The following is a 24,817-nucleotide window of genomic DNA, read 5'->3' on the forward strand; positions in this document are numbered from 1 at the left end:
GAGAAATCTAGTCGTGAGAGCACCAGAGCAATCAGTACCTGGACGAGAGCTGCATGAGATAACAGGTGAGCAATCTTCCTAATTTTTCGCAGTTGGAAGAGGCTGGTAGAGACCACTGCCCCCACATGGCCTGTAAGTGAGAGATCAGCGTCGATGACCACCCCTAAGCTTTTTACTGAGGGGCAAGGGGTGGGCGGAGATCCTAGTTCGCTCGGCCAAAAGTGTGATCCCCAGTGAGCAGCACTATTCCCGGGCAGCACCAGTTCCGTCTTACCCGGGTTGAGTTTTAGCTGATTAAGATCCATCCAATGCTTGATATGAAGCATCGTAGATTGGAACTCAGCGGCGGCGTTGAGGGAATCCAAGGGGAAGATGATCTGAAGGTCGTCGGCATTATTAAAAACCGTTATTCTTTTGTCTTTGAGTGAGTGGATCAGAGGCCGGATATAGAGATTGAACAACAGTGGGGAGAGGGACGAGCCCTGCGGAACCCCACACGAGGTGGGCAATTTTGGGGCTGTGAAGGCACCAAGGCTTGGGATCTACCTGTGAGGAAGGAGTTTATCCACTTGGAGGCCGGACCCTGTATGTCTGCTGTTCTACACAGTACAGCAAGATGTCGTGATTGACCGTGTCAAATGCCACTGACAGGTCCAGGAGCATGAGGGCCTGGGGAACACCCCTGTCCACGTTTGCTCTCAACGTATCCAGTACCGACAGGATGACTGACTCAGTCGGATGAGCCGGACGAAAACCGGCTTGGTTAGGCTCTAAAAATCCTGAGTTTTCAAATAAATTAGAGAGGCACCTAGCCACATGGGCCTCCAGGATTTTATAACTCAAACAACAGGAGAGTGTTAGTATCTACAACAGACAAAATCTACTAGCCAAAGTTGGTACTAAAAACCGCTAAGTTATTAGACAAGGCTGTTATTGTCAGTTGGAAAAGATAGAGTGCACGTGTTGAAAGAACTAGCTAAAAGGACCCTCAGGCCCCAGTGGAACACTGGTAGCCAGTTGTCTTCATTGGGTCCCTTTTGTCGCTAGAGAAGTGGAAGTGAATCTAAAAAGAGTACGCACTACTCCTCAAAATTATTTAATAAGAGGGTAGCTGTGACTCTGTTAAAAACAGTGATCGAAAAATATTAATTTTTCTGGACTACACCGGGTTGTGCAAGTTTGAACCACAAAGTCCCATTTGAAAAGTGAAAAGAAAATATTTTTTAAAACACGGTCAACATGTTTCTGCCAGTTGAGCTGAGTTCGCTCGGCATTCGTCAGGACCAAGAATAAAAGTCAACTCACTGTTCTGGGCACCCTAAAGTGCACAGATACAGGGAGTAGTGTCACTTGATGATACGACCTGTAATTTGTCGAAGCACTTAGTAGGAAAGTCTTCCCCAAGTTGCTATAGGCTCCTTTTTAGAGGAGGCACCATTGGATTTATCATTTACTGAAAAAGTGCCCCATGGGCAATGCGGCAGGAGGAATCTTCACGTTTGGGCATTGGCACCAAACGGCTCCCTGCTTTATCACCTACAGACGGCCACATCCGCCGCCCGTGTGTGACAATAACAGCCTTGTCTAATAACTTAGCGGTTTTTAGTACCAACTTTGGCTTGTAGATTTTGTCTGTTGTAGATACTAACACTCTCCTGTTGTTTGAGTTATGGATTCATAGGGGTATGAGTGTTTTCTTATGACCCTCACTCTCTTTTTGATGAAATCATCCTCCAGGATTTTAGCCAGATAGGGGAGGAGGGAGATAGGGCGGTAGTTAGAGGGGTTCGAGGGATCTGCACCTGGTTTCTTCAGGAGAGGGACTAACGTAGCGTCTTTTAGGGCACCAGGAACTTCGCCTTTGCTGAGGGATTCGTTGAGGGATTCGTTGAGGAAAGGGAGGATGCTGGTAGGTAGGGCCGAGAAAATGTCCCTGAGGACAAAGGGAGGACAGCAGTCCTACGGGGAGCCAGACTTGACACGAGTTATTAAATCAAGGAGTGTGTTTTGGCATATATCCATGAAATGATTCATAGTAGATGGATTACTGGGAATGTCCTCTAGGGGTGCCGTGTGCGCAGTAGGGGGAATACTAGCCCAGATAATTGCAATTTTTTCCACTAAAAAGTTGTTCAGCGAGTTGCACAGCTCTTGAGTAGGGGCCTGGCTGGGTAGAATTCTATCATTACTGCTGAGATCATTCACAATCTTAAACATTTCCCTAGATTTGTTAGGGGCAGTAAGAATTCCTGCTGAGACATACGCTGCTTTAGCGGACAGTATGGAATTCGTATAATCCTTGCGGGCTGATATATACAGTACACTGTCTTCCCTGGAGTAGCAGTGTCTCCACTGTCTTTCTATTTGGTGGAGTTTTCGTTTCTGGTCTTTTATTTCACTGGTAAACCTTTTGTGGGCATCGAAGTGTCTGGCGCACGAATATTTGATGAGGGGGGCGTGCTTATCACTATCCACCAATAGCCATTTTATAATGTAATATTCCAAAGAGTCGACGTTGGAGTTAGGGTCGATGGAGGGTAGGGAGCTAGCTAAGGAGTCGATGAGTCCCTGAGTATCAAGTGTTCTCCACTTTCGGGTCAGACCTCCCGCCCCCTTGGTGAGCTTGGCCCTGCCCAGGAAGGTGGCTGTAAATTCGATCAGATGATGGTCAGACCAGATACAGGGGGAGATCAGTGGGATTGACAGTGTGACGTTGAGTCCAGATTTGGTCTAAGGTATGACCCTTGATATGGGTGGGGGCTGATAGGTGTTGCATCATGTTTAGGTTAGAGAGCAGATCGGAAAGTTCCTCCGCCTGTGGCCCACTGCATGCGTCGTTAAACCAGTAATTTAGGTCACCAATCAGTAGGACTCTAGCATGATTGATGAGATTTGCCATCTGTTCATTAAGGGAGAGGGGGAAGAGAGGCATGGCCTGTGGGGGACGGTAGATCAGTGCGAGTGCCAGAGATCCTGAGTTAGTGTCGAGATTAATAACACTATTCTCCACTTTGGGTAGCACCAATGAGGTCATGGCGCTGAACTTATGGTTGTTATGTATAATGGCGGCAACCCCCCTGAGTGAGCCAGGTCTCAGTAAGTAATAATACATCCGTTTTTTCTGATGTCAACAGCATGAATATGTCCATTTGGTGCTTCACCAAAGAGCGCGTATTAAGGTACAAAACCCGGAGAGTTATCAAGTTAGCTATTGTGGGGCCGGGGTTAAAGGAAGGAAGGGGGAGGGGGGGGGAGTAGGTGAAGGAGGAGTAGGGTGACCTAGTTGTTCTTGAAGGATGCCGTAAGCTGAGACGCGGCCAAGAACGTCCGGCGAGGTTAGCGGTTGCTCTAATGATCTGAGTGCCCTGGAGGATTAAGTGATGGTTTGGCCAGGGTTCATGGCCCCTGGGGCTGTTCGGGCGCAGACGGGCACGCCTTTGGCGCGCCACCGGCGCGTCCGCTGCTCTCCCCTTTGATGGTCTGCATTTAGGCCCAGGTCCCGCCCCCACTCTCCACCTCCTACGCGATTCGGGTAAGTATTTTAAAACTATTTCTAAAAACAGTTAGTCAAAGTAAATTCTGGCGCAAGCTGCTGGGGTCCGCGCTGCAACACATACACAATTGCCCGCTTCCCACGAGTCAGCTCCTTTTGTGTCTGGCCCCGCCTCCACGCTCCATCCCGTACCGGCCGATTGGCTGAGGACTATGGGAGGCTGGGAGTGCGTCGGGTCGAGGACAACAGACAATACTAACTTTCAAGTTTCTACGCGATTTGGGTAAGTATTTTAAAACCATTTCTAAAGTCAAAGTAAATTCTGGCGCAAGCTGCTGGGGTTCGCGCTGCAACACATACACAAATGGTGTCGCACTACCATGAAAAGTGTGACAGTGAGGAAACACCTAATATGAATTGTAGTACCGTAGCGGTGCCACCAGCATACTAGGGGCCTCAGACCGCTGAGCCACCGCCAGGGATCTAGGATCCCTGGCAGCAGCTGTGGTCCTGTGGCGGTCCAACTGCAACAGTCCTAATGCAGCGGGTGGACCACTAGCATGGGTTCAACGGTCCATTGGACAGCCGAACTTGGAATATGGGCCTAAGACTCTACGTCTCATTAGAAATTGACATCGAGAATATTAATTTTATCAACTATTTTTGCAACTGTTTCCTTCAGTAGAGAAAAATTCAAAGATCCTATAGAAAAGTTAATATATAAAGTAACTGGGGAAAAACATTTAATTTCCAATCCTAACATTGTTCACTCCTTCCAGCGGTGCTGAGATTATCTGGCACAATGTCCTGCAAATAAGGAGCCTGCATTGGGCTGCAGATTATCTGGGTAGGAAATATATGGGTACAATATTCACTGAGTCGTATTATCTGGTACCCGGACGCTATGACGGTAGAATACTTTGCACATAATCGGAGTATAATAACGTGCACACCACCCTGGTACAATACTCTTAACATTACTTGGGTTCAATAACCAGTGGCTTATTTGAGTAGCAAAAACACTGCTCTGCGCGCTATCAAGGTACCATAGCTGGCACATTGTTGCAGCATGACAGTTTAAAACTTAACGATGTACCCTGCACCGCACATTATCTTGGTAAAATACTTTGCATATTATCTGAGTACAATATGTTGAACATAATTGGGAGCCCTTTCTGAGCACTTAACATCCTAAAATAAGTGTAGGATCGCTTACAAACGCCAACCTGGAAGCTGCTAATGCCAAACCCAAAAACATCGCACAATTACAATTTTATACAAGATGCCAGTTGCTGGGCACCTTTGATAGCCATGGGACTAGACTCTGCTGTCTTTATTGGCTACCAGGAGCCAATGCACATCCATGCTGACATGTTTGGTGTTTAAATGCATAAATACAAATGCCAAATCTCTCTGCAGGATTAATTGTCATAGCATTGACCAGCATAGGTGCTTAGATCAAGAAGCCATGCGCTTCTGAGAACCACTAGAAGCAAACTTCAGTGGACGATGGAATACAGCTTTGCCTTCTTGGGTCCAAATATTGAATTGGCTTCCGGTGGACATTGAACATAAGCTCACTCTGTAACGTGGTCAAAGCCCCTGAGGCTCCACGTCACCAGGGTACATCCGCACCAACGCACTGATGTTTGTAAGATTGATGACTGTTAGCAGAGTTAGGCACCCACAGACAAACAAATAACGAAATCAATCATCAACATCCTGCGCTTTGTCTGGACAGGTTATCCTGCATATTATCAGGGTAGTATGTTTCGACAGCCATATTACACAAGTGCTCTATCCTGCACAGGGGTGCAATGTAAAATGATGGTCCCCCTGCGCAATGTAATGAAGAGCCTTGGAGTCTCCCATCTCACAAATATTCACTGACCTTGGCATGAATGGGGGCCGTTGAGTGCCCCCACCTGTAATATGCAGGGCCGGTTTCTGTTCCCAGTCTAGCCCTGTTTGCTCCACCCTTTTTAATCTGAGGTCTGCTCCTTTCTTTCTGTCCTTTTGAATGCAGATACCTCCCAGACCTTCTCATCTAGGAGCTATTCTAAAAATGGTTTCACTGTGTGGAACGGAACATGTCCCTTCTAAAGACTGTGGGGTTTAAGCCCTGTGGGGACAGTCACAAGCCGATGTCTATTACAGGCCCTTACGAGGTTTGTCTTTGGTGTCTAGGCTCCTTTCATGACTGCAAGTCTTGTGGGAACTGCACCATGATGAACCCCAAAACCATCTGGGACTGCTAAGCCAAACTCTACATCACAGAACACCGTTGAGACATGCGTGCAGCTCTGTCCTGATCCAAGTTGAGAATGCAGACTCACTGTTGATTAGTGCGCTATACAAAACAGCATAAAATAACTTAACATCCAGAGGCTGCTCCTCTGTTCGAGCGTCTCCCCTTTTCCTCCCAAAGCACCAGATATGAAAGATACATTTTAATTCATTACAATTCTATTTTTCATCCCCGTCCTCAAAAGAGCGACCGGACAGGGTGCAGCTGCTGCTGAGGAACAGCAGGAGGGTGCACTGTTTAAAGTGCATGTCTTTTTTGGACGGCCATCTTGCGACTGCCAGCCACACATGCGCACTTCAAACATCTCTAACCCAGTTTTCTTAAGGCAGCTGGGCTAGATCAAGTGCAGGCCTCCCGGGCGCTGTGGAGCTCCGAGTGAGGCCGCTCCCTCCAATCAGGGCGCTGCTCTCATGTTCTGGTGCTCACATTTTATTCATTTTTTAAAAAAATTTTATTTTTTGGAAAACGTTTATTAGACAATATGTGCAAACAAATATGGGCCTACAACCCACAGGCTGGCCTCGACAGTATAAAAAGCACATCAGCAAGCAGTTGGGTGACTCAGCAGCATAGCAGAGCAGGCATGATTAATCCGAGTTACACTGTACGTAATTGCGCTGCCGAGAGGTAGGATAAATGAAGGTTTAATTTTAAAGTTTTTAAGTGAGTCCATAGCAATAAAAGTCAAGAAGGATCAGAGTCCAAACAATACGACCAGGACAGAAGTGGGCAACGGTCTTCAGAGAAATCAGCAAGCATTATCCACAAAACAAACGGCTGGAAGCGAATAGGTCAGGATAGATGACGAACACACAATATAATGCACCCCAGCCACTACCCACAAATTCCCAATCCACCCCCTGACCCAAGGAAATAGGAGAAGAAAAGAGTAGAAGAGGAAGAACAAAAAATGAGGCCCATAGGAACTGAAACGAACAAAGAAAAAACCCCCACCCTACACGCATGCAGAGGCTACGGCCTACCCCCCCCCCCTAGCAGTGTGTCTGTCGCCCCAAAAGAGTACCCGAAATTCAGAAGGAAGGAAAAGAAGGAAAAAGAGAATCACAGAAGACCGGAGGAGGGCCAGAGAAATAGCCAAAACAATCAATACTTTCACCCGCGGCCACCCAACCCCGGACCCCGACCCAGTACCTAAACAACATGTACCTCCAACAATTGTCCTTTACAGCCCCAGCAATGCACACAGCAGGTTGCAACAAAAAGGAGAAACATCCTCAGCCCTGTCCCCTTCGAACCGGCATGACAACGGAGTCCAGTTCTAAAACCGCCAACATGGACGCAGAAGGCAACCGTGAAATCCATTGCAGAAGTCGAGGCGCTTGAGATGAATCAAACTGGTTGAAAGGTCGGTCACAAAAGTCAAGAGAAGCCACCGCTGCTTGTCCGAGGAGAGTACAGTAGGGAGCAAGACGAGGCAAGAGTTCCAGCGTAGCAGCAGGCCGATGCGCGGACAGCAAATCCAGAAAGAAGCAGAGAGGCATGCCATCAGAAGACAAAGGAGATGAAAAACATGGCGTCCGAAGCAGAAGCACCAGCCATCGCGAAGTATCGTTATCGCCAAACTCCTTCAGATCAAATCCGGGGAGTACTGCAGCGGAAACTGAGGCTTGACCATCCATCGCCTCCCCATGCTCCAGGGCAGCCAATTCACCGTAAACAGGTTGAGGATGTGGCGTAGTGTGCAGCACTGAAAGACCATCATGGCCAGCCGGAGAAATCGCACCGAGCCGGGCCCCCAGTCCATAGGCAGTGTCACAAAAGGCCAACCTTAGATCTTCCAAAGCTTCCAGGATATCACGAAGCCCCAGCGGTGTATCCAGAATGGAGGATGCAGCATTGACCCCCGCCCAGGGCGAACGGCAGCAGAGCACTTCAGAAAGCAAGTCGCCATTTCCATCCATCGACTCACTACGATTCTGCAGAGGATCTGCGAGGCTCCGCTGGGACAAAAACATGAAGACAGTTGATCGTGTGGAAGCTCCAACTGTGAGAATGCCGGCAAACAAGTGGCCCCCGAGATGAGCAGATAACTCCGCTGGCAGGCGCTGGGTTCCCAATGCGGAAAATAGCGTCCGCTACGGAGGAGAAGCAACAAAGAAACAGTCCAGACCACCTCCCAGCCGGGCAAGGATACAATGTATGAGCGCCGGTACAATGTTTCCTGGCGCGTAAGGTTGCCGAGCGGAGGGAAGCGCTGCGGCGAGAAGCCCAGCGCCGAACTGCAATTCCAGCCGACCGGCTCCTCCTCCACCACGGCGGCCGCTGTTGTTGTGGTCGCTTCCGGCCGTCCCCCACAGGCAATGGCCCGGCTGCGATCCCTCGAAGGGCCGGGAAGTAAGCAGGGACTCCTCACCGCCGGTAGCGCTCGGATTGCGCCGGGAGTAACATCGACGTGATCAGGAGCACTTCTCGATGCGGCAGGATAATGAAAAAGGGCACAAGGGTCGGCGGAGCCGAGAGACTAGGCGGCCATCTCGGCTGCAGGCTAGGCTCCTCCCCTGATTTTATTCATTTTTTTTTAGCTTTCTTACGACCCCCGCGTCCCGCTGGATGCTAGTCCCCACTGTTAACATCACTGCTGAGGTGGGCAGGACACATGGGAAAAGTAGAGATCAGAGAGATATGGTCTCTGATGGAGACCTGATTTGTTGGAGTTAAAGGCATTTGGCTTGGCATTGGTGGCCTTCTTTATGACCATCAAGGGGAGGCTGGTTCAGGTCCTCAAGGAGAATACCACTGGCAAGTGGTAGTGCAACAAGCAGGGCATGTGGCTTTTCATTCCTGTGCCAGGAGGGTCTGCGCCTCTAGACCTGGTTGAACAGTCAGGGCATTTCACCGATTGTGAACCAGTTGGTAGGTCCTTTAAAAGCCAGGGTGGAGGAACTCAGCCATCGACATTGAACAGATCATGCATGGCAGTTACACCCGTAGGTGGTCCAGGGTGTCTTTGAACAGTGCAGAGAATTCTGGATCTATCTGAGAATTCACCATGTCAGCACCTTTGTGTGCAGGAGTTCCCCAAAAAGGCTCTCTCAATCTAGAGTGTAGCAGATGAGAAACAACCAGGATCGGGTCATACTAGTGGCTCTGGATAGGGCTAGGAGAGTGTGGTACCTGGAAAGTCTGGACATCAGTATCTGCTGTAGGTTGCCTCTTTAGAAGGAACTTCTTTTGCAGCAACAGAGCAGGTTCCTACACCCAGGTTTGCGTAATCTACACCTCCTTTAGTGGAATTTGAGCTGCAGCAGTTGACTGCTTTTGACCTCTCTCCTGAAGCCTTGGAAGTCCTCCTAGTGGCCAGGGGGGGTAACTACAATATCTGTTCCCGCAGGTTGCTGATATAGGTTTGTTGGTGTAATTCCTGCCATACAGACACATTGTAAGCAAGGTAGTTGAATGTTTTGCTTTTTATGTTGTCTTGTGGCCAGCAGTGACTCACCGTGGATATGGTTAAAGTTAATCGTCCGCCTTTCTGCATTTGCAAAACCAATCCTTGTTCAAATCACTAGATGTGATGCATTTTCATAAAGCCTTAGTTCATATGTTTCCGCCCAAATCTTATGTGATGCCACAGAGGGACCTTTAATTGGTTCTCACATTTCTTATTTGTACCCCATTTCAGCCAGGATAGCTTGACTCCAGTGGTGTGGAGAGAAGTAAACAGCAGGAACCAGACATGCCAGACCAGATCTAAGTGTACTTCATGCTGACTAACAAAAGCGGTACTATGGTCGGTCCCATTGACTCCTGTGGGTGACTGGATTTTGTCTGCCCAAACCAGTAGGAGATTTGTACAGAGCAGGAATATGCAGAAAAGTGAGGGACCTGCATATCAGTGGTTGATCGTGATATACAATTGTGCCTTGGAAATCTCTACTCTGGATCTTATGCTGGGCCTGCGAAGAAGACATCCAGAGTATGAGACGAAAGGGCTTATTGACTCACTCCTCTTCCCTTCGGAGATATAGTTCCCACAGTATCAGTTGTGGCTTCGCGAAGTCTGAGCTGGCAGGCGAGTGATGGCAATGACAACCATACTGGTAAGGGTCCACGGTTCCCATGATGGTGCCTGGCCTAACATTCAGAGATGTCAGAGTACTAGATAGTACTAACTCTGAAGTGGGCAGTGCTTCTGGACAGGATACTATTAACAGAGAACGAACAGTCCAGTGGGCTTGTACCAAAGTGATTCAGAGCGTGTCATTGGGCGATCCATCCCCAAAGGTATGAAAAAGAAGGCATTGGAACCCGTGAGTCATGCGAGGGGTGAGTTGATGGCAGGGAGGGGATGTGTAAATAGAGGTGTTGTGTGGGAAAAAATACTAACTATTGGGTTGCTCTCTGCTGACCTAAAGGACAATTTGCAAGTGACACTTCTGGGTAGAAATGTTGATTTTTGTTTGCAGGGCATTTCTTGAATGGTTAGAAGCAAATAATATCTAAACAAATGGTATGTGATTACATGCAGACAAACATTGAATTGGACGGTACCCGATTGATCAAATACCATTTTATTTGTGTGGGTGTTTTTATACTGAAAGTAAACTGCACTTCCCCATAGTTTTGGGGTATCACCCAAATGAGTTTTGCCACATTTTTTAAGCCCATATAGGACTTACCGATTCCCCGATAAGTAGGTACATTCCCCAGACCCTCGAGGCAGTCTGGTCTAGGGCTTGGAAGATTTTCGTTTTACAATAAAAGAGACCCTCACAAATGCCCCTTTTGGCGAGGCCTCTGTCTATCTTTCGTGTTAGCAGATCGGGATCATCCTGGTATGCCATGTGCTGAACTCACTTTGCGAATGCTGCGACTTTAAGCCTCAAGCTCCCCCCAAATTCAACAGAAAGTGGATCAGATTGTCAGTGGGCGTTTGATGCTAAAATTAACTAGCAGCACGAGCAGTCTTGACAGTTTTGATAGCAGAATCTCCCCATTAAGCGACAGCGAAGAAAACGATGTGGCTAAGTGGCTGGGTGTGGGGGCTTCTCGGAGAAGGCAGAGAATTGTGAACTAATTTATGCCAAAGAAGCTGCTCCTGTTGAAAGCAAAATTCAGGGCTATTATTTCGTAGGGTGGGTGGTGGCACCCAGTGGGAGTGCCTGAACTCTAGCCAGATGCCTGTGAGCTGACTGTATGTGCCCCGGTGCTTGCTTACCCCCCTCTCCTTCCTGATCCCAGCAGAGGTGGCTGTGGCCAGCCCCGCTGACTCAATGCACTTTGTTTCCTATAATCCACCAGCGTGCATCTGAACAGTCTCCGCGTTGAACTGTCTTCTTTGAAATGACGCCTGCAGGTCAGTGAGATGGCAGTGCGGCTGCTCTTGTAAGATTTGCAGACATGGGCACAGGGATTCATAGCCAGTCTACACCAAGGGAACACACAGCAGCACACACAGTACGAACACCTGCGGTAAGAGGAACAGCAAAGACGTTTTTGCATGGGATGAAAATGGGGAGAAATTATTTTCGTGATTTTGGCAAAGTTAACTAAGCTTGAGGAGTGATGTGTGAGCAGCATTATTATGCAAATTGTTCTGACCCGTAACCTGGTGCAGAGGGGTTCATACTTTGGGACCGTAACCTGGTGCATAGGAGTGCATACTTCATGACCTGTGAACTGGCTTAGAGGGGTTCACATATCGGACATGTTACCTGGTGCAGAGGGGCTCGTACTTTGGATCTATAAAGCCGTAACCTGGTGCGGAGGGGTTCATACTTTGAACCTGTAAAGCTGTAACCTGCTGCAGAAGGGTTGAAACTTGGGACCTGTAAGCTGGTGCCGAAGGGTTCATACTTCGGACCTGTAAACTGGTGCAGAAAGGTTCATACGTCGGACCTGTAAACCGGTGCGGGGAGCTTCATAGTTTGAACCTGTAAGCTGCTAGTGCAGGGGGTTCATACTTTGAACCTATATGCTGATGCAGAGGGGTTCATACTTTTAACCTGTAAAGCTGTAACCTGCTGCAGAAGGGTTGAAACTTGGGACCTGTAAGCTGGTGCCGAAGGGTTCATACTTCGGACCTGTAAACTGGTGCAGAAAGGTTCATACGTCGGACCTGTAAACCGGTGCGGGGAGCTTCATAGTTTGAACCTGTAAGTTGCTAGTGCAGGGGGTTCATACTTCTCACCTATATGCTGATGCAGAGGGGTTCATACTTTGAACCTGTAAAGCTGTAACCTGCTGCAGAAGGGTTGAAACTTGGGACCTGTAAGCTGGTGCCGAAGGGTTCATACTTCGGACCTGTAAACTAGTGCGGGGGGCTTCATAGTTTGAACCTGTAAGCTGCTAGTGCAGGGGGTTCATACTTTGAACCTATATGCTGATGCAGAGGGGTTCATACTTTTAACCTGTAAAGCTGTAACCTGCTGCAGAAGGGTTGAAACTTGGGACCTGTAAGCTGGTGCCGAAGGGTTCATACTTCGGACCTGTAAACTGGTGCAGAAAGGTTCATACGTCGGACCTGTAAACCGGTGCGGGGAGCTTCATAGTTTGAACCTGTAAGCTGGTAGTGCAGGGGGTTCATACTTCTCACCTATATGCTGATGCAGAGGGGTTCATACTTTGAACCTGTAAAGCTGTAACCTGCTGCAGAAGGGTTGAAACTTGGGACCTGTAAGCTGGTGCCGAAGGGTTCATACTTCGGACCTGTAAACTGGTGCAGAAAGGTTCATACGTCGGACCTGTAAACCGGTGCGGGGAGCTTCATAGTTTGAACCTGTAAGCTGCTAGTGCAGGGGGTTCATACTTCTCACCTATATGCTGATGCAGAGGGGTTCATACTTTGAACCTGTAAAGCTGTAACCTGCTGCAGAAGGGTTGAAACTTGGGACCTGTAAGCTGGTGCCGAAGGGTTCATACTTCGGACCTGTAAACTGGTGCAGAAAGGTTCATACGTCGGACCTGTAAACCGGTGCGGGGAGCTTCATAGTTTGAACCTGTAAGCTGCTAGTGCAGGGGGTTCATACTTTGAACCTATATGCTGATGCAGAGGGGTTCATACTTTGAACCTGTAAAGCTGTAACCTGCTGCAGAAGGGTTGAAACTTGGGACCTGTAAGCTGGTGCCAAAGGGTTCATACTTCGGACCTGTAAACTAGTGCGGGGGGCTTCATAGTTTGAACCTGTAAGCTGGTAGTGCAGGGGTTCATACTTTGGACCGGTAAGCTGGTGGTGCAGGGAGTTCATACTTTTCAACTATATGCGGATGGTGCCGGGGCTTCATTCTTTGAACCTATAAGATGGTGGTGCAGGGGTCATACTTCTCACCTATATGTTGATGCAGAGGGGTTCATACTTTGGACTTGCAAGCTGTGCAGGGAGATTCATATTTTGTTCCTGTATTTTGGTGCGATCTGCTTATATTTTGGATCTGGCAACTCCTGAAGAATACATGGATATATAAGATTATGAAGAATCTATAGATTCAATCTGCAACCGGATGCACAGTGTATCAGTTCGTGGATTAAATTGGTGCCACATTGCTCAAGGCTTTGGATTAAACGTTGGCAGTGCTGCTGCCTCACTCTGGGGTGGTCTTTGAGAAGCTTGGCGAATTCTGTTGTGTTATAGGTTTGTCTACCTCTGTGCATGGCAGGGCCTAACTTTATAACCTGCTTTCGCTACGAGGTTAATCAATCTCTACCTATTTAATACATCCCTTGGGAATACCTATAGTCAAACTGCAGGCACATAATGGAATCTCAGTTTGTTGACTTGACCTTTCGTTCTTCTGTGGTCGAAAAATGAGAACGGTCGGTTGAATAATAAATAATTACAAACCTTGAGTATTGTGAGTCACGCAGGTACAATTATTATTATTGACGTGTTGATACTGTTAATGGTATTATTCTAATTTAACATTGTCATCTAGGCAGGCAGCCATCTTCATAGATGTTGGTACCAGATTCTTAAATATGGCTTTCCTTTCTGCCTACCAAGCTGCTTTGCTTTTGGTCTCCCAAAGATTTGTTTGTACCATGATCTGGTGATACGTCATACAATGGACGCCTGCGGCCCATGCGGGTGCTCCTCAATCTTGGGCTGACTCCAGAAATATCCACTATTGCGCATGATCACCGGGGTCCATTCTTTGCAGTGTGCCCGTTTCTGGCCTGTGCTCTACCCGTCATGCACGAGAAGCCCAGGACCTGCATATGGTGCGTTAAGACACAGCTATGATCTCATGCACAGGTCCATAAATGATGGCTTGGTCATGTGATTGCGCATAACTTCTGCACTGCACACTGACCCTCCTCTTCTTACAGAGGACCGGCCGAGTTGAAGTAGCTTATGACGGGCAGCTATAAGTCCATACCTCCTGTAGTCCTCTCCTCCAGCTTAGGGCTATTATTGCAGGAGTGGGTCATTAACAGCAGTTATTGCCCACAATTCTTTACTACATACCAAACAGTGTACCCACCATTCACAGCTTTGTAACAGGGCGTCCTCATACCGATGCCACATGCATTACATACTGCAAGCAGGCCTTTCAGTAACTCACTCCGTAGCTGTACAAGTCATCCTCTGGCTCGGTGAGTTACTGGTTATGCAACTATTTGTCCTCAATAATGCTGTACACCACACAACAGAATTGTACATCATTCTTTAAAAAAAATTTTAAACATTTTTATGAAATAAAAAACACTTTATCTCCTAACCATCGGACATTCCAACACATTATCGTTAAGGCAGTTTGGGGAGACTTAATCTCCTGTGAAGCATGTTCAGCCATCAGAAATATAAGAATCTGTCAAATATTCAAAGCCACATTTGCTAAATGTAGATCCGTCACAGAAGGAGAGTGTTGCCCCAAAAACATTGCAATAAACCAACACACAAAAAATCAACAAAACATGTAACTCCCTTATCCCAGATCCCATCCCCCCTCCCTGCCTAGCAAGCCTAAAACTGCCCGCCACCCCAACTTAGCAGAGTGCTTCGACCCACCCAAAAGTGCAATACTTGCGTATCGGGGGTAATGAGTTCCGCAAGGTACCTGCCCTTCTCAGGCCCCAAGGCTTGCCTCAGTCCAAACCTTAAAACAGCCAAGTTCGAAGAGGTTCTAAATCCGCCCGATGCGGTGGGAAACACTGAAATGTCTGTCCGATCTATTCCTCCTTCAGCGGCGTCACCTGGCTTGATCCGTGACTTCTGGAACCTTGTTTCTCCGGGTCTTCTTCTTCCTCCCTGCGGCGGCGAGAGCCATTTCCACGCTCAATGTGGCCCGTCGGACGCCACCCCTCCAACCAATCGAGAGCCGACTCCGGCGTATCAAAGAACCATGTTCGACTTCCAGCCACCACCCTAAGCTTTGCGGGAAAAAGCATAGAGTATGGTAGTTCCTTTTCACGTAGCAGCTTTTTGACATCAAAGAAACTTTGCCTCCGCCTCGAGACAGCTGCAGTGTAATCAGGGAAGAAGTTGACAGTAGAGTTCAGAATGCGTATTGGAGGCGAAACGCGCGCCGCTTGTAAAATGGCGTCTCTATCTCTGAAGTTGAAGAGTTTGGCCAGCACTGGCCGAGGAGGCGCCCCAGGCTTTGATCTTCCTCCCGGCACCCTGTGGGCATGTTCCACTGATGAGAAATGTGAGAGCCCCTTAGGCTGTAGTTTAGGTTTTATCAGCTCCTCTACATATAAGTCCATCGCCTGGGTGCCTTCAGTTTCTGGAATACCAATAATTCTAACGTTGTTCCGTCTCGCGCGCCCTTCTTGGTCATCAAGCTTGTCTGCGAGTAATTTATTCTCTTTTTCAAGGTGCGCCAGCGCCACCTGCACCTCCGAAGTATTCACAACCAAGGATTTGGTTACCACCTCCACCTCTTTCACCCTGTCCGCTATTTTGTGTAAGTTCTCACGAAGCAGGGATACATCAGTGGATATTGTTCTAACAGTAGTCTGGACGTTGGCAAGAGCTTGCATGATGTCCTCGAGTGTGACTTTTGGGGTCCCCTCTCCATCTGGCGTTTTTTGCTGTGAGGAGCGCCCTTCCAGCGCTGTCGGAGAGTGCTTGCCGTATGCATATTTGTCCAATTTTTGTTGCGTGGCATGGGTTCTGGGACCCCTGCTCGACATGGCTCAGCAGATCAGGGCAGCCTCTGGGCCGAGAACTGTTCACAGTAGAAGGTGCAGATGGGTCGTTTTCAGACCGGTCAGAGGCCCCGGGGGAGTGCAGGAGAATGTAGCGCCTCAAAAAGCAAGCTGTCGATGCAGCCAAAGAATAGCAACTCTGTCTAATGCCGCACCCTGTAGGTAGGCGCAGGTACAAATATGGCTCTATTCGGGGATTGCAGGCAGCAGGTCGTTGGGCGGCAGCAGGATCCGTCTGCTTATCAATGCAGTAAGTTCTGTGAACCGGCGTTTATTAAGGCCTTAGTGCCAGAGGTGGGGGGAGGGGCGCAATTCCACCGGGCCTGATCTCTGGTCAGTACAGTTGGGCCGAATATAACACAGCACCTCTCATAATTGTATGCCCAAAGTCATGGGGGTATGAGGCAATGTTGAGCCGTTGGGGGCAGCGCCGATATAAATCGCGGCACTTACTGGTGCTGTTCCGCTGTCTACACAGCAGCCGCGGCCTGAACTCCCAAAGCGGCTCTTCTCCGGCGGCAAGGTGACTCGGGCAATCCCAGGCAGCAGAACCAACGCGGATCGCGGGGCCCACAGTGGGGGACAGGAGAGAGGCGGTCTGAAGAGATATAGCAAGGATCGGCAAAGTCTGCCGTGTGGGTTTAAACACGGGAACAAACCGCGCTCTTCACCATGTCACAGCGGACCTCCCTCTGGGCGCCAGCATTAACACAGTCCCCGGTCTGACCGCCGCATGTAGGCCACTCTACTTCAGACGGCGATCCCAGCTGTGGGTGGTCACGGATTTTTAGTGGAGTTCTTCCGGTCGCTGCCGCTCGAGGTCGGACCTTAGCTCCAGCCTTTTGAGCCCTGCAAATGTCGGATAAAAGAGCGGATGGATGCGAAGGGTTAGGTCAACTCCGGAGCTCAAGGATTAAGCGGCCGTCTTAGTCAGCCGTCAGCCACGCCCCCCCGGTACATCATTCTTAACTGCACAGTAAATCAAAACACGTTTGATTACCTGGTCGAGTTTGCCATGGAACCAGTGCATGATTCTACAATCACCTCTTACACCTTGCAGCGTACATGCGCTTTCTGTGATCTGTAGCTGGTTCTCTGGTATGAATACACTCATTAGTTTGCATGTTACTGTTTCTCTGTTAATCTCTAGTACTGTAGTCTTGCATAACCCATACCATTCCCGTGGTCCTCTATTATGAGTTCATTATTAATCATTCCTTCATGTTATTTCCCTGGTCCTGTTAAGTATCTTCACCCATTCCCTGCAGCTTACATACTTTTCTCATTGGTCCTCCTGCATGCTACATGCTGTCTATACGTTTCCCCTAGAAGTGTACATGCCATTCCCCTAAGTCCTCTGTTATGAGTTCCCCCTTAGCATGTTGAGCATCATTCATTTGTTGAAGAGAAAGAGATTAGTTCCCCATATGCCACCTCGCATTTTTCGCACCTGTCATTCTTTAGCTCCTCATCTTGTCAGTCTAATATATTTCGTATTTCTTTTTGCACAGGTGACATTGATCATAAGCCTTACGTCTCCGGTGATGCAGACAGTGCCTCGTTCAAACTGGTGGGCTCCGAGGACTACCTGCTTTTGGCTTGCGATGGTTTCTTCGATGCAGTGCAATCCTGCGACGTCCCTGCCCTGGTTCTGGAGCACTTGAAGGCCAGTGAGGGTGATGGCCATGGGGCAGCAGAGAGGTTGGTGGCTGCCGCCAAGCATGGAGGCTCCAGCGACAACATAACGGTCCTGTTGGTCTTTTTACGGGACCCCAGCAGCATTCTGTCTGAAAGCCTGAGACCTAGCCAAGCCTCTGACAGCGAGAAGAGGGCTTCAAATGGATTATTCACTTTCTTCACTTAAGAAAGCAGCACCCAGTCTGATTATTGCTGAAGGACAACGGAATGCCCGTATGAGAGGCAGACCGCAAACGTGCTGAAGGATATCATGGCAGCCTTAGACCTACACCACGGTGCACCGCAAGTGTTCTGTTTGTTAACTCTTCCATCTTTCTTTCAGCAAGCCCATGAATAGTTCATCAGCGGCTATTCTGTTGCCCAAGCAGCAACTCCTCTCTGTACATACTGTTTCGTCCAAGGTGTAGGGACTGTATATGCTACGGCCAACATACTGCCACCTTATTTAGACTGCCTTGTAAACCCTGGTCAATGAGTTGCAGCGCCATCATTGAAAAAAATGATCATGTTACATTATAGCCCACAGTGTTTAAAAAAACTAATAATACAGACTCAGTATTTTTAAGAAAACTGTGTAAACCTGCAAGAAGGCACACTGCTGGTGGCTACTATAGTTTATGTCGTGCCAAAGAAGATTGACTGGGCTGTGTCTTTCGATAGTGTGTATGGCATTGTGAAGAGTTTGTCTCTGCTGTGAAAACCAAAGAAGAGTTTGTAATCTGGAAGTAGCAGAAGGCGCGGTAAAGACCTCGTAATCATAGTTAAACTAGGTGTATAAAGCATTATGCCAAGAAAGGTGCTTTAAAAAAACATTTAAACTTAACCTATTACCCTGTCTGATTTTGGTTTTTGAGACTGAGAAAGTTTACTTTGCAGGCGGATACAACCCGAAGAATCCTTTTAGAATTGCAGCTATTGTTCAGAAGACGCTGCACACACCAAAAGACCTCCCCTCCCGTCTGTGGGATCCTGCACTTTGGTTATATGTTTAGTTGTGCTTATTTTAAATTCTGAAATGAATTCCAGGTTTGTTTGTGTAATCGTTCCAGTTGTTGCTAAATTACCAGTTTGCACACAGTGCACTTGAACACCGTCCTGCGACTAAATAAGACATTGATTTCTCTATATATATTGAAGGCGGTTTGTTACCAAAGATATTTAAAAAATACTATGCCCTATCTGTTTGAGTCACTTATGAAGGATAGATTAATACGTGACTGGGATATATTAACTGTAATATAACTTGATCAGTGCAGAGGCTTTTTCCAGGTTGTTTTCCAAGCTTGGTCCTGTGGATCGTAACCTGGATTATAGCCCAAGCTAGCATCTTATTCTCTGGTAAAGCTTACCCTCACTCCTAACACAGGTGATTCATTTGGATCAACTATTTGTTATGCATCCTTTTTATAAACTGCAAGAGTGAATGCCTTGGAAGAAGGATTTCTGGCACCTTTGCTTGGACCGCAAGATCAAAGTTATTGCTGAATACCTGCCGGGCTCCCGCAATCTAATTGCGGACTGGAACTCTCGCCATCTGCGAGATTGCAGCGATTGGAGGCTTCATCCTCTGGTATTTCGCAGGTTGTCCCAATTTTGGGGGACTTGTCATCTGGACCCTTTTGCCTCCCGACTCAACACCCAGGTTCCCCAGTTCTACAGTTGGAGGTCAGATCCGGAGGCTCTAGCCACGGATGCATTTCTACAGGTCTGGCCTCCTCTGCTATGCTATGCATTTCCGCCATTCCTCATGATTCCCCGAGTTCTAGCCCGGGCCCGTCTATTCTCTTCAGAGCTCATTCTAATAACCCCTCTTTGGAGGGCTCAAGCGTGGTTTCCAGTTCTTCTGGGGATGAGTTGCTCGACGCCGCTCCTCCTTCCACATGTATGGAACCTGTTGCTGGACCCTCTACGGGAACCACATCCTCTAGTAATGTCGGGCCAGCTCCTGCTCGTAGCGTGGAGAATTTCGGGGAACGCTGGAAAATCCAAGGCTTATCGGGAGACGCTACAAGATTCATTAATGAGGCTTGGGCCCCCAACACACAAGCGCTATAAATCAAGAGTGAAGCGTTGGTGTGATTGGTGCTCACAGCAGTCGGTGGATCCCGTTTCAGCGGATCTCACTTAGATCATTAACTTTTTGGCTTCCATGGCATCCTCTGGGCTAGCTTACAGAACGGTTAATAACTTTCGTTCTGCGATTTCTGCAGGTCATATTCCTGTTGATGGTAAACCAGCGGGAGAACATCCCTTAATCTCGAAATTGTTGCGGGGAATCCGGATGGTAAAACCTCCTTGCCCCAAGTATGTTACCCTTTGGGATGTTTCTATTGTTTTGCGTTTTCTGGCTGATTGGCCTTCCAATAATCTCTTATCCCACAAACAACTCTCAGCTAAGCTGACTATGCTCCTGTGTTTGGTCTCTTGTAAAAGAGTGTCTGATGTGTGGGCTTTGGATCTCGCGGGTCGTACCTTCTCGCCTGAGGGTGTCTTTTGTCATTTCAAAGCGAACAAAATGTAATACAGCTGCGGTTTCTTATCCTTGCTTTCCTCACAACCCACAGTTGTGTGTAGTCCAATGTCTAAAGGATTATGAGGTAAGCACTGCACCTTTTCGTTCTGATTCACAAGGTCAATTGATTATCGCTTTACAGAAGCCTTTCAAGCCTGTTTCTCCAGCTACGTTGGCACGTTGGTTACGTTGGCTCATGCAGGAAGCAGGCATTGATATCTCCCTCTTTGGGGCCCATTCTGCAAGAGGAGCAATGGCTTCCAAGGCTTTTTCCATGGGTGCTAGTGTTCATGATATCATGAGGGCTGCGGATTGGTCATCTGAGTCTGTTTTCAAAACTTCCAAAGATTGCCTACTACCTGGAAGAATCAAGTGCTGGGAGACCCAAGGTTTTATATGGATTGGCTGATCTTCAATCAGTTATGATGATTTAGTTTTGCAGAGTGGGAAGATTGTCCACCACCCCTTCCTTTCAGCTGTCGACCGCACTTGGTTTGTGGTGCATTCTTTACTTTCATGCCACCAGACACAGCCTGTCCAATGCCTTAATTAATTTGATGCCGTTACCAGAACCGTCACTGCCAATTGGTCCTGTGCATCCACAATTCCTCCTCTAAAGATGCTGTTGTCCAGAACTGTCGTACTCTCCTGGCCTTCCCCAAAAAAGGTTCCACTCTGCTTCCTTGGGCACTTTAGAAGTTAACTTCTTGCCCATTATTCCTAATCCTGTTCATTTGAATAGCTGTCTAATTCCTGTCCTGTATCCTCTGCTCCTTGATGGGTCATTTTTGCTGCACCTGTACTCCGTGTTTTCCTCTGGTTTCCTTTTACTATATATGAAAATGTGGTCTTCAAAGCCGGGCCTAAGACCTGACTCTTTAAGAACAGTGCATACATCTCTTGCTACTTACTTAACATTTCCATTAAATGCTCTGTGTATTTAGCACCGAACTATTGGATGCAAAATATAGCGATGTCACAACTCAGTGAGAAGAGCGTTCAAGGCACTAAAGTTGTCTGTAGGGAGAGCACTATGGATATATTAAGTGAAATGGTTGACGCATTGGATGCGCTCTAGTTACCATCTACGCTATGTATTCTATAGAGTGCAGAGTATGTTGTTATCCTTCAGTTGTGTCGTTATTAGACTTTTATTTCAGAACACTATAACCTCCTTAGTTACTTCTGGGGTGCTCTTACAACCTCTTCGCTTGGAGCAAGTCTGTTGTCTTCTGCACAGTGTTGTATGCGTGGTAGAACCCTTAGATAGTTGCCTGTTTTATGCTTTGGATAGTGCCAAGTAACAGTAATATTTTAGCTTAGTGCCAATTTTATGTCTTCTGTACAGTGCTGAGTGCACTGTAAGCTCTTTGGATAAAGCCTTTGCTGCTTTCGTTTTCTACTGTGCTGAGAGCACCATAAGATTCTTTTATTTATTCATTTATTTATAACCAAATGACAAAGCTAGAAGTGCTCCCTGTTTAGAGGATCGTGATGCATTCCTGGGGGTTGTGTGGTGAGTCCACGCACTTGCATGTGTATGAGGTGGCCCGATATTACTTTCCAACTTTACTCTGTTAATGTAGTAAGGCTTTTCGCCTGGCCACATGCTGGACAGATTTTGCCCACCCCTCTCCCCTATTCATTGCCAGAGAAACTTAATAGAAGAATCAGACTAATCCCCTCTCCATAGACTTACTGTACCGCAGTAGCCTTGGCAGAGGGGTGTCCTCGATCGGGCATCCTCTACTGCCTCCTATGTCTTGAGAGACTTCAGGAGCTCTTCTGCTTTCTTAGTTTCATAGTGAATGTATTATTTCTGATCTACGTCACTCAGAGCACTGTGAGCTTCTTGTCCATGATATCCGTGCACTGATGGCTCTAGCTGTAGTGCAGCTCCTCTGTTTGTTGTACAGATGAGTTGGCAATGCAGACATTCCAGGTGAAGCCTGTGTCTGTCCTAGAACAATGCTGAATGTACTGCAAGAGCCTCAGGCCCAGGTAGGACTCTCTTCTTTCCTGTGGGCAGAGTGCGCAGAATGCTTCTTGAGCATCCTTTGTATGCACCAAGTGGTCTTGGGCCAGTGTCCCACTTCTGCGTGTTGCATAGACAAGTAGGCAAAGAAACCTCTTCATATAGAGCACCTCAGGACTGCTTACTTTGGAAGCCTTTGTGGCTGAACTCTTCACTTTGAAGGCCCAAAGCACATTGCAAACCCTTGTGCCGGGATCTATGGGATTATCCTTCATACGGATAACTTAATCTGTTGGTTTATACTGATGAAGTTGCTCTTCTGGGTAATAGACTGAAGGGATGTCTTCCTGTAGTAGAAGTTGTGCCACTTTCTAAACGCCATCCACTGTGGTAATCCCACCTGAACAGGATTATCAGGGAAGCTACAGGATTCTGTGTATGTTCTTTAATGCATTCTGTTGCCCAATTTGCAGCTGTTCATTAGTTTGGATCGTTGTTAAAATCTGAAGGACAAAAATATAAAATATTTTGATCAATGCTTTACTATCAATATAAGCATACATAAGGAAGGGTAGGTGTACCATTTTAATGCCATATCTACTTACCTTCACCATGAAGTGAAAATCAATATATTTCTAGTTCAATATAAAACTCTTTATTTTGGCACCACATACTTTAGGGATTTTACATGAAGTTCCACACTTGGTTTGGATAGGTTCTCACTAACGGTTGTAAAGCTGTTAGGCCAAATTAGGTTTTTCCATCCCGGTCAGACTTTGAAAGGGATATGAATATATCAAAGAACCTGCTCATGGAACATATCCAAACTTTGCCATGAGTTGCACAGTAAAACATAGATGTGCACCATTTTTGTGATTTATTTCCAGCCTTTAGTTATATTGGGATGCTTCCTACTGTCTTTTTTCTAAAAAAAAAAAAAGGACAATTCTAAAAGTTTGAAACTCACCTTTTTCAGAAATTTACAACTTATTTCTGTCGTGAACACGTACATTTAATGAGCAAAAGAAGCTTAGATTTCCTCTTTTATAAAAACCTTCAACAGTTTGATTTCCATATGTAATTTGAATATCTTATTGGAATTAAATTAAATATCCCTTAAAAATATCTAAAGCTTGGTAAAAAGCTATGTGACTAGTAGTCAGGCTGTCTGAAAATTGAGGGACCATGTTAAAGCGGTCATTAGCCAAGACTGAACTTTGTGAGTTAGTCCCATCTTTTCTGGTCTTTGAAAGAATACTATTAAGACTGTCTTGGTCTGAGAAAATTCCTTCAAAATTCGTAACCAAAGCCTTTTGGGACTCTGTGCTAGTGAAAAAGAAAAAAGACTAGTCTTGGGAACTAGCAAAATTCTATCTTATCTGATAGCGTTCGAAGCACATATCCTCTGGTTGTCGAGGAGCTGTTGGCTTTTCGGTATCCTCCAATTCATTGAGGTGGGCTTCTCTTCGTTTTAGGTTGATGGGAAAATTGTGTAAGCTACCTTCCGATACCCCCTTTTCTGGCGTACTTGTAGGTTAATTGTCTCTCACAACCGCTTTCTACTTTAGAAAGTGCCCAATGGCAATATCCTGTCCACTGCCGCTTGTACCAAGTAACACAAACTGGAGAATCTGGCACGGCTAACCTGCGAAGTCCAGAGTAACTAGGCTTTAAAGGAGAAACAAATAAAATGATCAATGCTTTGCTGCGGAAATTCATTCTTTGCCAAGTACTAGTCAGAGAGCTAATACAGAGAAAAACAAAAAGTGATGCTGACAGAGGGTAGGGGCTGGGAAATTTTCCCTTGTGGAAGAAGATGGCTGTTTCACCACCGTTTCGTGCTCTTGCTGGTTTGTGTATGTTTGTAAAACCTCAGCCCTGCGGGGACCTACGCAGTGTATACACTGGTTTATATCAAAGAAAAGTATTTAAATTCTTTATTATTATTATTATGACTGTATTATGCAATATTTATATCTATTTACAGATCATTTTAAAAAACCTGCAGTGTTATTTTCTTTTTTAACCTTAGCAGTAAACATATAGCTACATGTTTGAATATGTAATGTTACATATATATATATATATATTTTTTGTGCATTGCCTTAACGTGCCTTCTGCAGCCCAGTTTGTGACCTTGTTTGCTCTGTCGTTTGATCTGGCTGCAGCATTGCTTATAAAAAGGTGTTTTTTCAGAAACGTCAGAAGGCGTTTTTTCCGTTCTTTACTGGTATTATAAGGTTGATGGTGACTTAAATGTATTTTATCAAAATAAAAATGTAATCTTTGCTAAAGCTGTTTTGAACCTGCCTCCTTTACTTGAAGTATGGTGATGAATGATTCTTTTTTCCTCATTGAGTTTGCTATTGCCCTATGTACACTCTCCAATTGTTCAGTTTGTATGCAGTTTTCCTTGTCAGTGTAATTGTGTAGCAACAATGACATTTCTGCTTTCTTTTTGCATCTTGATAAAGCTGTATAAGTGCATATTTACTAACTAGATTTGCAGGAATGAAAACTTGTTAGTATATGGCACTTCATATCGCACTTATGTGGGTTCTATGCACGGTAAGTGACGCTATTTACTAATTGAAAGACTGAATTTACCAACCTCTGTGACCTGTAGATGCCACGTGGTTCATCGGCGAGTGTTCACCTGATTCAGTTATCCTGATGAATAAATAGTGCACTAGGTCTGAAATATTCAGCAAATTGTATGG

General features: G+C 46.7%; 1 protein-coding gene across 2 annotated transcripts in view; it reads left to right on the forward strand.

Annotated features, from left to right (window-relative positions):
• PPM1F (protein phosphatase, Mg2+/Mn2+ dependent 1F) overlaps window positions 1-24,391 on the forward strand; it is a 177,842-nt gene extending 153,451 nt beyond the window's left edge. Inside the window, exon 8 of one of the 2 annotated variants that reach the window (XM_086942726.1) lies at window positions 17,424-24,391. In XM_086942726.1, coding sequence (XP_086798852.1) covers window positions 17,424-17,776 — 353 coding nt within the window. In that variant the 3' untranslated portion in view covers window positions 17,777-24,391. The remainder of the gene's footprint in view (window positions 1-17,423) is intronic. The other variant, XM_086942727.1, reaches the window with a different exon arrangement.
• Window positions 24,392-24,817: the final 426 nt, after the last annotated feature.

Source organism: Lissotriton vulgaris, chromosome 11 (assembly GCF_964263255.1).
Source record: "Lissotriton vulgaris chromosome 11, aLisVul1.2, whole genome shotgun sequence".
In the NCBI taxonomy this organism is placed as follows: Eukaryota; Metazoa; Chordata; class Amphibia; order Caudata; family Salamandridae; genus Lissotriton; species Lissotriton vulgaris.